The following is a 14208-nucleotide window of genomic DNA, read 5'->3' as shown; positions in this document are numbered from 1 at the left end:
GCTTAATTGAACATATTAACTTGTGCAAAATGCATGTTTAACAATGTTCACAAGCCTGCTGAAGTGAAGTGGGATGTTTAATATCCTTGTCATCGCTGAGATATATTGCATCATAACTGTCCTCATTAAATGAGCAAGATACGCAGTGTTACCATGCAAATGGGTTTGTCATTTGAATTGTGTACATTGTGAATATGCTAAGAGTTTGAACGGCTATATAATGAGACTGCCTTCATTCAACTCACTAAATCAAGCATTTGCTTCTATGTGTGGTGTCTTCTTCCATGAGTCTGCATTAATAACTTGTATCCACTAATGCTCATTGGCTTTCCCTCCACAGTGCTAAATGAAGATAGTAAATAATCGCATTACAGTACTGCCAGAGGAGCAGAAGAGAACAGCAAGATTTACAGGCCAGAGCAACGGCCTCCCTCAGAGGCAGTACAGAAAGCCATCAAGCTAGTTTTATGAGGTCCTAAAACACCTAACAATGTGATTATTCAAGACTTAGTTACTTATAATTGTGCTTGTTTAGTTGAAAACACCTAATTTGACAGTACCTGAATGAACTTTTATTCAATCTTTTGCTAGAATTGATTGAGTGTCCTATCAGGGTGAGGCAGATCAGCCGTGCTGAAAATTAAACTGCATTGATAACAATTACTGATTCTTCCCTGTTGGACAAAAGTGTCGGTACTCATAGTCATTGAAGGGCTGATGTGAGTCATCAGGTGCATTGCATCTCCGATGATAGGAATTTGCAACATCAGTGCAAAGCACCACTTCAAGAAACAATTTAGTAATATAACTGCAAATGATCATTACTGGTACAAATGAATGTGTCCTTGCTGTCAAGAGTCAAGCTGAGGTACAAAGAGATTATATGTCACTACAGACCTGCCCTATTCATGTGGAAAGTAATCCTGAATGGCAATACCTCAGGCTTGAGAAAAGAATGGAAAAAATTAAAGAAAAGACAGATGGGTGGATAGCTGAAAAGATACTGCTGTTAGCGAAAGTTCCACATCTGTGAATTATACTGCTGCTAACCATGTGGATAGTGCTTTTTCTGTAAATTCACCTGTGTCCAATAAATGGAGGCAGCGTTGTTGTTGCTTTGCCTGAGGTAAACACTTTAACCCCTGTTTGGGAAAAGGGAGATCGTCAGAGTGGGAATCGTCAGGGGCTGTTCTGCCGGCTTGGCTCTCACCTTCATGGGGGATTTGCCAGGTATCATTAGACAGAGAAACAGCCTCTGCATGGATCAAAGGCCTCCCTTTGGCTTTCATTATCTCTGGCACAAATGACTGCTGGGCAGTGGCTGGTTCACGCTCAGATCTTCGCTCTGGTCTACCCGCAGCTCTGGCTGATTTTAATCTAAGTAAACCACTTTACAGTTACACCTGTAAACCAAAGTGCAAAGCTGTTTATGGATTAAACAGAGCAACTGCACGATCAAGTCAATTCAAGGTAGTTTTCATTAGTGTCCAAAATCACAAATTTTCCAGAAAGGGTCCATATGGAGAGTTTACTTTTTTTTTTATCTTTACCTACTCACACAGAGCCATTTTTACAATATTAATTTGGATTGTGTAATACATTTTCCTAGTGCAAATGCTTTCAGGTTTTATAAATGGATTAAGAATAAAAAATTAGTACAACAATTATACTTGTTTTTTTCCTTTTCATTGTCTTATGTGTACGCATAAAACTGACTGAGATTGACAAAAATCCTTCCCTTCAGGCTTACCGTTGTAAAAGGCAAACACTGGAATGAATGGAGTGATGTGTGGAGAGTATAAAGAAGCTGTGCTACCGTCTGGTTCATATAATCCTTTGGCACATGATTCATTTGGTGATTCACTACATCCTGAGGATGTAGTAGAAGCTTATGTAACATGAATTCAGGTATTGTCAGCCTTGCTCTGGGGTCCTTTGAAGAGACATGTGTGTGCATTGCTCTGCCACTTACCCCATGCAGCAGTATCTTAGTATCTTAGTAGAGCAGAGAAATAATGCAGACTGCAGTCTGTATTCCCCTGCTGCTGCCGCTGAAGCTCAGTGGCTGAAGTGAATGCTCTGCCTTTTACCCACTTAATGAGAGAACAATGCCCAACACCAAAGTGGGAATGGATCATCTGTGCATAATGAAGGCTTAAGACACAGTGTAGCCATGATAGGGTAATTCTAGAGGTAGGGTATGTCAGGGTTATCCAGGATGGTCATAGGATGGCACTAAAGGGATTTAATAACTGACATAGGCAAACTCCTCTAACGTGATCTTATTTGATTAAATTGAACAAATGGGAACTTGGAAAATGAGGTGTTCTTGTGAAAAGCCCTCAAGGGAGAGCTTGATACACTCTGGTATGAAAAGCACAGCTGGTTGCACTATAACTTTAGCTGATCCAACACAAGCAAGACAATTTTCCATCAGCATGTCCCCTATTTCTATTTCAGACTGGTTTGAAATAGAAATAATAAATGAAAGTTACATAAGGAAATTAAAGTAGATGTACAGCAGTGCAATTTAGCTGCTGCAACACTGCTGGTTTAATGAGATTTATACTTTTCCTCATTTCCACTGTGTTAATTGAAAAACCCCCAAAAAACTTTAGTTGGAAAAAGCAAGATAACAAAGTTTGCTCATTTTTAGACGAGTGCTCTATGAGTTATTGTATTATTTATTTTTCCTTGAGCAGCTGCCTCAAAAAAAGAAGGCAGACATGTGCTATGTGTGTGTCCAAGACGTAAAGTGATGAGATGGCGGTTAGTGAGAGGCAGGTCACAGCCAGGACAGGCCACGCTGATGTGGGGCAAAGGAATCAATAAGCCCCTCTCAGCACATTGCTGATTGAGATCAAATAGCAGCATATCAAAAGCCCAGGGACCCGCAGGGTAAAAACAGCTTCTCTTTTATGTTAGTGGAAGGCCTGAAAGTTTTCTTGTGTCACTCTGTCACACACTTAAAGGTATGATCATTAGACTATTGACGAGCATATGCAGCATGTTTCAAGGCTAAACAGTTTTTGCAAAAGTCTTACACAGTGCTGAGGTGGGGCTGTTGGTGATGGAGAACACTGTGAAGACTTTCCTCTGAAGTGGAGTGGACCTTTGCTTGTCCAGTGTGCCCATTAAGCAACCTCATTATTATGACATGCAGAGAAAAGCCTGGTTTATAGTTGGTAACGCAAGACGCAAAGCAAGACGCAAGAAGAAACACAAGCCCTTGCGCGGTTGCAAGCCCCCCCCCCCTTGCGTGCTTGCGTGTGTCACCTCAATTTTCTAAACTTCACGCAAGAGACGCAAGCCTACTACTTGAAAACGGCATACTCATCGATCAGACAGTATGCAGAACGTTTACACACAGTGCACTTCACTCCTGTCCGAGCCGAAATCAGCCAGCCTGAAAAGCTGATTTCCCTTAAGCTATAAACTCTGTAAATATATAACTTTAGCAACATTTGAAACATTTTCAGGCGAGAAAGTAGTCGTTTAGACCCCCAAGGTGTTGAAAATCTGACAAAATACCGGCTATTTACAAGAAGTAGAAGCATGAATCCACTCGAAGAGGTCCTGGCTGGCGGTGAATTTCCTTTCATTGTAGTAGGCTTGTCATTGAAAAAACCCGCTACTCCACCTACTGTCCTGGCGGTGAATCGCCACGCAGCACACGCAAGATCCGGCAAAGCTAAATGAAGCATAAACGTCTCGAGCCATTAAAGGGGAACTCCGGGGCATTTGAAGCGCAATCCCATTGCTAGAGGTTGTCAAATACTGATAGTAGGACACAGAATAGCAATGGGATTGCGCTTCAAATGCCCCGGAGTTCCCCAAGCGCAAGGGCAGTTAAAAGAAGTATAACTCAGCCTTAATACCTGGACCAGGGGGGGAGACTATTTGGAATCAAAGGGATTAAAGGGTACGGACGGACGTTGGCCTTTATACAGCTGTACACATTGAAGTGCTGCCTTAATAAGTATAATTATAATGATAGCAGTCTCCCTTTTGTACACAGCCTCCAACCTTCACGCTGCATGGGTAGGGTTTTAAAATCCATCTCTGTACTTGTGCCACATTGTTGCTGTTATTATATTCAGCACAAATAAGGTATTTTCGATGCAGGAGTTGCATAATTAAAAAATGGTAATGAGTGCTTTTGCAGATTTTTATAAATGAGTTCACAGTGGTTGGTTTAGCTCTACTCTTATTGGGATTCAGTCAGCACTTTCATTTTCTTTGGTGCTTTTACATCTTTGCACAGTGAATGTACACACAAACAATAGGAGGCATAACAGAGGCAAAAGTGTGGATTTACAATGTCCTTTACTTGTTTGTCTTTCTTTCGTTCTGCATCTGATTTTTGCTTTGTAGGATTACGCCACCATGCAGTTCTGTGCCAATAAACTGGATAAAAAGGATTTCTTTGGAAAGTCCGACCCTTTCATGGTGTTTTATAGAAGTAACGAGGATGGCACGTGAGTTTGTTTCTTGGTTCTGTTTCTAAGTATGTTGTTAAAACCAGGTTGGTATGTGCAAATCAAAGAGGAAGGTAACCGAGGTTAGAAGGATTAGATTAAGACCCCTAAAACTCAGCTGCATACAGATACATCCATGCGGATATGGTACCATAGCAAAACAAAAGAAAAGAGATGATATTTACACTTGGTTTTGTTTTTGGAGAAACAGGTTTCAAGATTTTAAATGTTGATCTTCTGCTCCAGCTTCACCATCTGTCACAAGACTGAGGTGGTGAAGAACACTCTGAATCCTGTTTGGCAGCCCTTTTCTATTCCAGTCAGAGCGCTCTGTAATGGAGACTATGACAGGTAAGTTAAGTGAAGTACAATTGATTCTTTTGGGCACACACAAATATCACAGTGTGATTTTCCAGAGAATATAAAAGCCACACAGAGGTTCAGTCCTTATTTCTGATTTTAGCAATGCATCAAATTCAGGAAAATGAGATTTTCCTCTGTTATTTGGTCCAGCTGTTGAAATTGATAATTACTTCAGATACATCTGATGATATGCTACCTATCCCGGCTGTACTCGTTCTATACTTGTTGACAGCTGGTTGGAATACACAAAGGAGCACTTATAAGAGTGTATGTGTGTGTACATGTATGTGTGTGTGAGCTTTAGCATGGGAGTGTGTAGTTCCAGGCCGTCATGAGAGAGAACACGTTAAATGTTGCCCTCTCCACTACACCGGGTGTCAGCTAGGGTTCCTTGCTGCAATCCTGTCTCTGCTCACCTGCCTGGAGAAGCTAATTGGGTCAGACAGATGGAGCAGAAACATGAAAGATGCCCAATTCCCTTTGAGGACTTTAATGGCAAGAGAAATCCACAGCAATTTGGGGTCTCTCCACTTTTCTTGTGAAATAGCAATAGTTCACTTCGCTAAGGTTTTTGACGGACTGTTTCGAAGCAGAGCCACAGCACTTTGAAATTGTATCTAAAATGCAGACACTCTTAAATAATTATGATTGATGGTTTCGAGCCATAGTTTTATGGTAATTCTGAATGTCTTTTGACTTTGCATAAAATGACAGAGCAGCTGAAGCTTCAGCCCGGAGGGCTCACATTTTCCACTTCATATTTCCTGCTTGTGCATGCGTCTCACAAGATTCTACAGCAAAGATGATGATGAGGAGGAGGATAACCCACTTACTGGCTCTCTACAACACACATCTTTCAGTCTTGTATGAATCTGGTAAAACTCTTGTAATCATCCAGCTCCATTAGTGATTAGAAAGTGAAATCTCCTCCATTTCAAGCAAACAGTGTGGAAGTGAAATTAATTTGAGGACTGAGAGCAAAGTTAAGGATGTGCTATAGGGCCTTCCCTGCCTTGTCTTGTTTTAATGTTGTCTCATCAGTGTAAGCCATCTCTGGGTGTCAAAAAAAGTTAGTTTTCTCTAATCTTGTTGGTCAAGACCACAAAAAAATGGATAATTGTTTCACTTATATATGGTTTCCATAATTAGAGGGAAAAAAACCCCCCAGTTTTCACCACAGATTCACAGCAGAATTCCTCACTCATCGTTTCACCTGTTGTAAGGTGTGTAAACAGTGCAGACAGAATGAGTTCAGGTCTAGATAACAGGGCAGCCTTTCAGCGTCCTGCCTCCTCCTCAACCCACTAGCACGTGATTGACAGCAGCTGATGGGAAGGTTGGGACAGCAAATCGCTCCTACTTCTCAGTGAGTTCTCGCAGGCTAGTTATTTGTTTTTACACGCTCACTTATCTTGAAAACTTTCAAAACATACTCCTTCCAAAGCACTTATTACAAGACATCCCTACCAAAAATCACCCATATACCTGAAAGCTGGGGTTTTCAGTTTGGAATCTGCAGAGCACCATCTGCAATCATAAGCCTCTTTCACATATGCCTTTTGAAGCAGGGACTGATGTGCCTTTGCTGCATATCGTGTCGTGTGAAAGGGCAGAAGCAGAACAGGAGATCGAAGTTGATCCGCCACATACGCCTCTGAGCTGACAAGAGATGTAGTAACGGTAGCGAAATTGGCCCACCTCCACTGTGCTTACACACATCAAGCCGTGTTGTTGTCACTCAGCTGATTCCGCAAAATTGGCTTGATTTGCAAAAGGACTCTGCGATGTAGAGATGACTTGTTGGCTCGTGGGGTAATTACAAGGAGGTAAAGTGGTGACAGTTTTTTATCCTTTAAGGCACAGCTGATATGTGGAAAATGTTTTTAGGATAGACATCCCCTATGTTCTATGTAGAAGACTGGAGGAACCAATCTTCTTGCTGGGGCTTTCCACAAAGGAGTTTTATAGGATTAATAACTGATGGAGAGGGATTTTACATTTTTTCACTTTTATTGAGACTGGCATCGTTTTGTTATTAAAAAAAATCTACACTATCGATCATCATGAAGGCTAGCCGCAAATTCAACATGGCAGACTCACCAGGTGTTGGCAATCGCTCATCAACCATCCAGATCCACATATAAGGCGCTCCTGCATGGGGCTTTACCGGTTCATCTGCAAGCTGCATCCCACCACCTCCCCATCTCCACCCGATGTCTCAAGTCTCGACATCTCCTTCCTTTGTATGACTCCGCCACCAGGTTTGGGTCCCAAGGGGGGAAGATATTCAGCATCTATCTCCCTATGCCGGACTTGCAAGCTCACAGCGGTTCAGCTTGCATGTCCTCCGCCGGGGCCCGAGCGCCAAAGAAATATTGACAATAAACCTTGCAATTGTCTCCCTATCTCTCTGTGTGAGTCTCTCCAGGTTGAATTAGCTTCTAGCCTAAAAGTTGTAATAAATATTTGTCACCGTTATTAGATTTTCAAAAAGATGTTTGTCTTTTACATGCAAATTACAGAGCAGACTCTCTGATTAATTTAATTTAGCTTTCACTAAGAATGAGCTTTCATAGCTTGTTTTTATCTTGCATAATTTTAGAAATACTCTTTCTCCAATGGGGCATAACAGTTGCAACTCACGTATTGCATAAATGTGCTTATACAAAGTCTTGTCCTGTTTTGATGTCTTTTATAGAACAATCAAGGTGGAAGTGTATGACTGGGACAGAGATGGGAGGTAATGATGCTCACAGCGCATTTATGATTATAATCTGATTTAAAAGAACTTTATGAAGCTCTTGTGGTATCTTGTCCCTTCTTCAACTTGCATTTAAATATTTGAATTATACTATCAACACTCACAATTTTACTAACTGTGTTGTAATGGGTGTCATATAGATCCCCCAGTTACATTTATGTTATGTTTTTCTGTATGCGAATGAACTCTGTCATGTAATTAAATCTTAAAATTATTTTTCTCTTTGTTTATTTGTTTTTTTTGTTTTTTTAAATGCTAGTATTAAAATGTAGCACTCTGAGGTCATTAAGTTAATGTAAAGTGCTTTATAAATAAAATATATTATCATTATTATTATTATTATTATTAATTTTATGTCTTCCTCCAAAAGCCACGATTTCATTGGTGAATTCATCACAAGCTACAAAGAGCTGTGCCGGAGTTCGAGCCAGTTAAATGTGTATGAGGTGAGTGAAGATTAGAAGAAAAAAAAACCTTCTCTCTGTTTTTGCAGAGGATTCTTTTGTTAATCATGAGTATTGTTGCCCATTTCAGTTAGACTATTGTACAGAACTGTTTCATGTTTTCCCTTTGCTTATTACAACCTAACACCTATAATTCAGGTCACGATGCAAATCTAACCTATTTTTATCCAACTCTGAAGAAATGATGAATCCATTTATTCTGCAGGACATTTTTGCGCAACCATTCAGTTTGTCATAGCCAATGAATCACAGCAATTGAACTGTGACTGGAAAATATAATATTAGCACCGAATGGACAGTGGTTGTAGTTATTCTTCTCAGAACAAATAAAATTCTAAGACCTATTTTGTCTTCCAAAAAACAACTTACACTTTGGCTCAGCAAGGTCTTATTTAAGGGCAGGAAACTGTTTGGGTTTTTCTTGTTTGAGCTGAATTGTTACCGTGTGAGATTAACATCTAGAGAACTCTGGGTGTCCTCATCTTACTTGTCATTAAGGTGTCTGAGAGGTAAAGTTGTGCAGCAGCAGCATCTGAATCAATTGTAGAGGTGGCCATTGAAAAGAACAATGTCTAGAGAGTTAGAAGGGGAGAGGATAGATGAAAAAGAGAAAAAGAGATGATGTGATGGGTTAATTGTGACAGAGGGGACGCAGAAAGAGCGAGTGGAATGAATGGCTGCCCTACCAAACTGCTGAAATGCCATTACCTCCACAAATCCTACTGTATTTAGCAGGAAACATACCCTCTTCACTGGGTCAATGATCATGAATCACTGTCAGAATCGACAAAACCACACAAAGCTTCTTTTTCAGTACTGACAAATAAAAACTATGAATAGGTAACAGGCTGCAATGTTCGGCTTATTGCACACTCAACCTGACATTCACAAAGCTTACAAACATTAGCTTTGCGAGTTAAGATGACAGCGGGCTTATACTAGCAGAGGCCGTCTTAATAGCAAATAATGTTTTTGTGACATAAAAAACTTGAGTGACTGGGCGATGGCGGTCGAGCTGTGAGGCATCGTCTTTGTAGGAAAAGTGGTCGAGTGGCTTTAGAAACCTAAGAGCGAGAATGCAGGAGTTGAGGAAAGAGAAGAAAAGCTAGAGGGATACCTTTGACTACAGCAAAGGTTGCTCCTGGTTGATCCTTTATATTTGTTCTGCACAGACATGCGGAGTGAGCGGCAGGAGATGCTGGCTTTCTGTTGTATACAAAACTTTAAACGTAGAAAATGCTGTAATCATGCACTTTGTTCAGCTTATCACCCAATTTTTATGCACTAATATGCATATATCTCTATATTATTGTATGCCTGTGGATTCCTATACAATTTGATTAATTCTGCATGTAGTCATGATTTAGTTTAATATGTGGGTGAAAATGGGACAAGTCTCCCCAAGAATGGTGGTGTGTATGTAGGATATAGAGTAGATGCTTATAAAAATTCTCCTGAATAATCTGTGACTTGCTCCTAGGCACGATCAATGGTATCTTATTCACACCTACTGCAGTTATTGGATTCATTGCCTCTGCTTCATTATCCTTACAGACATGGAATAAGAGGACAAAGATGTCTTTATTACTTGCCCGAGGGTGGATAGAAAGAATTGTGCTGCAAGTTTACATTGTCATTATCCTTATCTGCCTTCATACCAGGTGGTGAATGCCAAGAAGAAACTAAAGAAAAAGAGATACATCAACTCTGGAACGGTGAGTCTAAGATCAAAGATAAGAGCAAATCTCCTGCTGCACTCACACTCCTGCCCCCTTTTGCTTTTGTATTCATCAGGAAGTTTCCACTGGGTGGATTGCACAAGGCAGTTCAGCTCTGTTGAATGTTTTGTTCCATTCCCAGTCTGAGAGTCATATTTGAGACCGTGAATCTAAATGGAGGGGAAAACCTTCCTGTGACCTCAAATAACCTCAGATGGTTGAACATCAAAGTCTGGAAAAATGCATTAAAAGGAATCTTGGTTGTGTCCTTCTCACGAAGTAGTGATTGATGTTTATAAATGAGCCACAGCTTTGTTGCTGCTCTTGTTGAATGCTGTGCTTCTGTAATTAAAAACTGTGTTTAGTTATCCATTATGCTGATCATCCATCAGTCTGCAGACACGTTAATGTTCAGTGACTGTAACAGTATGCTACATGGGCATCCTGTGTTGGTAAGTCATTTTGCGGGTGGTTAGCTCCAAGGTCAGTGTTCATGTGTAGATTGCAGATTTTATTTAATTAAATGATCAAGCTTGAGTTAATCTGTTTGGACTTTTTCTTCCCCTCAGGTGTCCTTGTTGTCATTCAACGTAGAGTCTGAGCACACCTTCCTCGATTACATCAAAGGAGGGTAAGTGTAATGATCCCCCCAGTGCACGAACTGTTGATATTGCCTTTGAGCTAGTTTCCTCAGGGCAATAACATGTAATGTGTAATAAAATTTCTTCAAGTCAACTCTCCTCTCCAAATGCATGTTTAATTTGTTGTTACTTGATAGACAAAGGGGAAAAGAGGATTTTTTTTATTTACACTTGAGCCTCTTATAGATAAAATCATGTCAGACGAAAAGCACAGTTGGGATTTAATTTGTGAATGGTGTGAAAGCTATTAAAAAGTTGGTCTTAGAAACAAACTAAAGTCTAACAACAGAATCGGCATAAGATTTCAATTAAAAGACAAATCCTTCCCCTCATATCCCCTGGCTTACTGTAAAGCATTAATTTAGCTTCCAGCTAAACGCATGTCGTCAATTAAATGTGCTTTTGATCTGTGTATGTTTGAAGTACACATTTAAGGTTTATGTCATGAAATTATTTGACTTACAAGGCACAGCGTGTAATAAAGTCAACAAAAAATCTAGTAGATCAGAAACAAACAGTTAATATAATCAAACACAAATTCGATCAATGTGATCGTGTGATCAATGTGTGTGTAATTTTTCTGGTCTATACCATGCATGCCATATGATTTTAACTAGCACACACTGAAAATCAACCACTCACTAAGAACGTTTCCATATGCCCGACAAACACAACAGGAACTCTGCTAGCTACCCTTTTTGCAGCCGTATTATGAGTAAAGTGGTCGACGGCCTTCTTGTCCCCGTTGAGACAAATTGTTTATCTTCATAGAGATGTCAAGCTCCCTGTTGTCACACACATCAGGACAGAAAACAGCCGAGTTAAAACATCGCCACATTTTACATTGCGTCTTAACAACTATTGCGTATTGTTTTATATATAGCTGTGCTGCAGACTGCCAAACAGAACTATCCTGAGCCTCTGCCTGGATCTGCTTTATGTGGTTACCACTTTTGGTTTATGATGTTTTGGTTTTGAGGGGCATCTCAGTCAACAAATGGATGAAAATGAGTGATAACTGCAAAGTATGTCATTTGCTCTTGTCTTTAGACATTTGTTGTGTGCCATTCTGATTTTTTCCCCCCTTCCTCTAGAGAATTAGTTTTATGAGACCAGTTCATTTGACAAAGAAACTCAGCAGTTGCAGTATTTTCAGTGAAATCTGCACATCTTGTGGCAGTGAAACACACACTCGACTCATACATGTGGTATTAAAATAGCTTATTGTGGGGGTTAAAACACAAGTTGAAACAACAATACAGAGGACAATAATGAGTGTTGTGTTCAATGTGCACGTCATGTTGCTGACACTAATAAATGGAAATTGGGTAGAAAAGGAGTACAGTGAGATACAGTAGCTTTTAAGGCAGTTCTTCTGCTCCCCCGACTCATTATGTTTTCCACCGCTATTGATGCTCATTACAGTACAAGCAACCTTCCACATTTTCTTCAGTTTTATTAAATGCGTTTCTGAACGGCCTCATATTTATCACATTTGAATGAAGTGTGGCCCCGAAAGAGATGATGGTGCCCACAGCCAAAACTTCTGTGCAAGTGCATATGAATGATTATGATGAAATATAAAGAAGATCTGAGAGCTTATTTAGGGGCGGACAACCCGTCACATGTGGGAATGTTTCTCAGCGGATCGGCAGCTGGCCTGGTTTCAGTTTTCTGCTTTGCTAGTGTCCCACATCTGTCCTGTTGGAGTCTTTCCAGCCTACACAAATCAATGCGCATGCTGTACCCGCACATACAGTAACCTCACTTACACCTTCTCTATTTGTTCAGTTCTTGACTCAGTTTGTCCTTAAGACAAAGGAGAAGTTGGAAAATCAAAGTGGTATGTGCAGCTTAATTGACTGATTTCAGATTTTGTTTAGTTGTCATGTAAAGTGTAAGTAAACAATATTTTATATCTTGGAAAATAAAGATGACCAACCATTCAGGTTTACAGTAACCTACATGTAAGCTCTGACGGCTTGATATTGGGGCACGTACTGAACGCATAGCATCCCACCAAAGCCTCACGTCAGATTAGCCAATGTCACAGGCTGCAATTGCATCATGTAGATTGTTTTCAGTAATGTTGCTCAGACAACACTTCCAACAGGAGACAGTTACTCCCATAATTCCACACTACTTCACAAGGTCATTAAACTATGCCTCGAGTCGTACGGAATCAGTATATTGTATACACTGAGCCTCAATTCAGAACTCCAGAATCAGACTGGAAATGAGGTCTTTATCCTACCATTAGTTTGAAATATAACACAGCTTATAACCACCAAATTGAGTAAAAAGTGACACCCTTCACAACCAGCTGTTTTGTACACAGTCTAGACAGAGACTTTACCACAAATTAACCCAGTGAGGGGTCCGAGGCATTATGTAGTATCTAATCTTTTTGTTACAAACAGCTTCTCAGCACGCTTGGGAGAGGGGCTAATGATGATAATTACTTTTAAAAAACACGGCTCTCATTAAAATATGTGAAATATCAGAAAGAAATTCTTTCTACCACCTGTGTACTGTTGCCACACTGTCCTACCAGTGTTTTCTCTGAGAAACGCTCTCAACGATATAATGCCCTGTGCTGTACATCAAATTTCTCAAAAGAAGCCACAGAGACAGAAATTGTCCAGAAGAAACCACCTAAAGTAAGTTTCAGGGGAGGAAAATATTATGTTGTCCTGTCTCATTCTGTTTGCATTGCACTATGAGTTAAGACACTTCTGTGTTGGTTGAAGATCTATCTTTTGTTAAAAAGGAATCTCTCTAGTTTTGTTCCCAACTGGAGGCAGAGAGTAAAATATGATCTATTATAGATGTGTTCTGACTGCCATTAGAGTGAGCTGTCCAAACTCATTTGAGAGTGATACATTGGAATAAATGAACTACATGTAGAGGATTCAATGCAACATGAACACCTATTCTATGCATTAATAAATGGCCCGTACACACAAAGCATAACTTTATGTTTAGATGGGAAGGACTACATGAATCCAGTGACAGATACATTATCTGACTAAAATGTTTACAAAGAAAATAGGCTGATGACACACTAAAAAAAGCATTTCTCTGGCATTTCTGAGCAGTTTAGCATTAATTTTTCCTGTGACACTATCTGTGCTTCCGTTATCACTGTAAATGTTGAAGAATACCAACTTAATAGGAAGGCACTGTGCCAAAGAAACATTTGCATGTTCAGATATGTTGAATGAATTAAAAAAAATACATTTTCCATTAAATTTATGTGTTTTTCCATATGATTTTCACCATGTAAACAATTCACAGTCATAACCTCCATCTTATTACGTAAGAAAAGGAAAATAGAATATATTGCATTTAACAGATTGTCAGCTTTCAGCAGACTGAATGACAGACTGATGGAGAAAATGAGCAAGATTCTGAGTGCAAGCATTGGAATGAAACAGTGAGTCTGCTGCTGATCCATGATGGGAAAGTCTAACTGTAGGCATTGAAATGAACACATCAGACTCACACTGTTTAGATAAAAAGATTTGAGGAAAAATAACAGCTGATTTGAGGAATTTAATGGAAAACTTTGAAGCAACTGCATTCTTATAGTCTTAGTTTATCTATTGAACATTCATCAAATCAACATGATGATAACTATCTCGAAGGGTTTCACAACATTCACATGAAAAACAACCAGACCCCTTAAAACTTCACTCATAAAAAGAAAGAAGAAGAAGAAACTGTCTATAGCTATTAACATAAATGTTCATTGGTAAATGTTAAAACATGGGTTCTAGTTTA

At 39.7% G+C, this 14208-nt stretch overlaps 1 protein-coding gene across 1 annotated transcript in view; it reads left to right on the top strand.

Annotated features, from left to right (window-relative positions):
• cpne5a (copine Va) overlaps positions 1-14208 on the top strand; it is a 72124-nt gene that overhangs the window by 34063 nt on the left and 23853 nt on the right. Inside the window, exons 8-13 of the mRNA XM_075476631.1 lie at positions 4375-4478; positions 4725-4829; positions 7540-7581; positions 7973-8048; positions 9728-9781; positions 10354-10415. Of these exons, the coding sequence (XP_075332746.1) occupies positions 4375-4478; positions 4725-4829; positions 7540-7581; positions 7973-8048; positions 9728-9781; positions 10354-10415 (443 nt within the window). The remainder of the gene's footprint in view (positions 1-4374; positions 4479-4724; positions 4830-7539; positions 7582-7972; positions 8049-9727; positions 9782-10353; positions 10416-14208) is intronic.

Source organism: Odontesthes bonariensis, chromosome 10 (assembly GCF_027942865.1).
Source record: "Odontesthes bonariensis isolate fOdoBon6 chromosome 10, fOdoBon6.hap1, whole genome shotgun sequence".
In the NCBI taxonomy this organism is placed as follows: Eukaryota; Metazoa; Chordata; class Actinopteri; order Atheriniformes; family Atherinopsidae; genus Odontesthes; species Odontesthes bonariensis.
The sequence above is the reverse complement of the archived record's forward strand: the minus strand, read 5'-3'. Positions and strand labels throughout refer to the sequence as shown.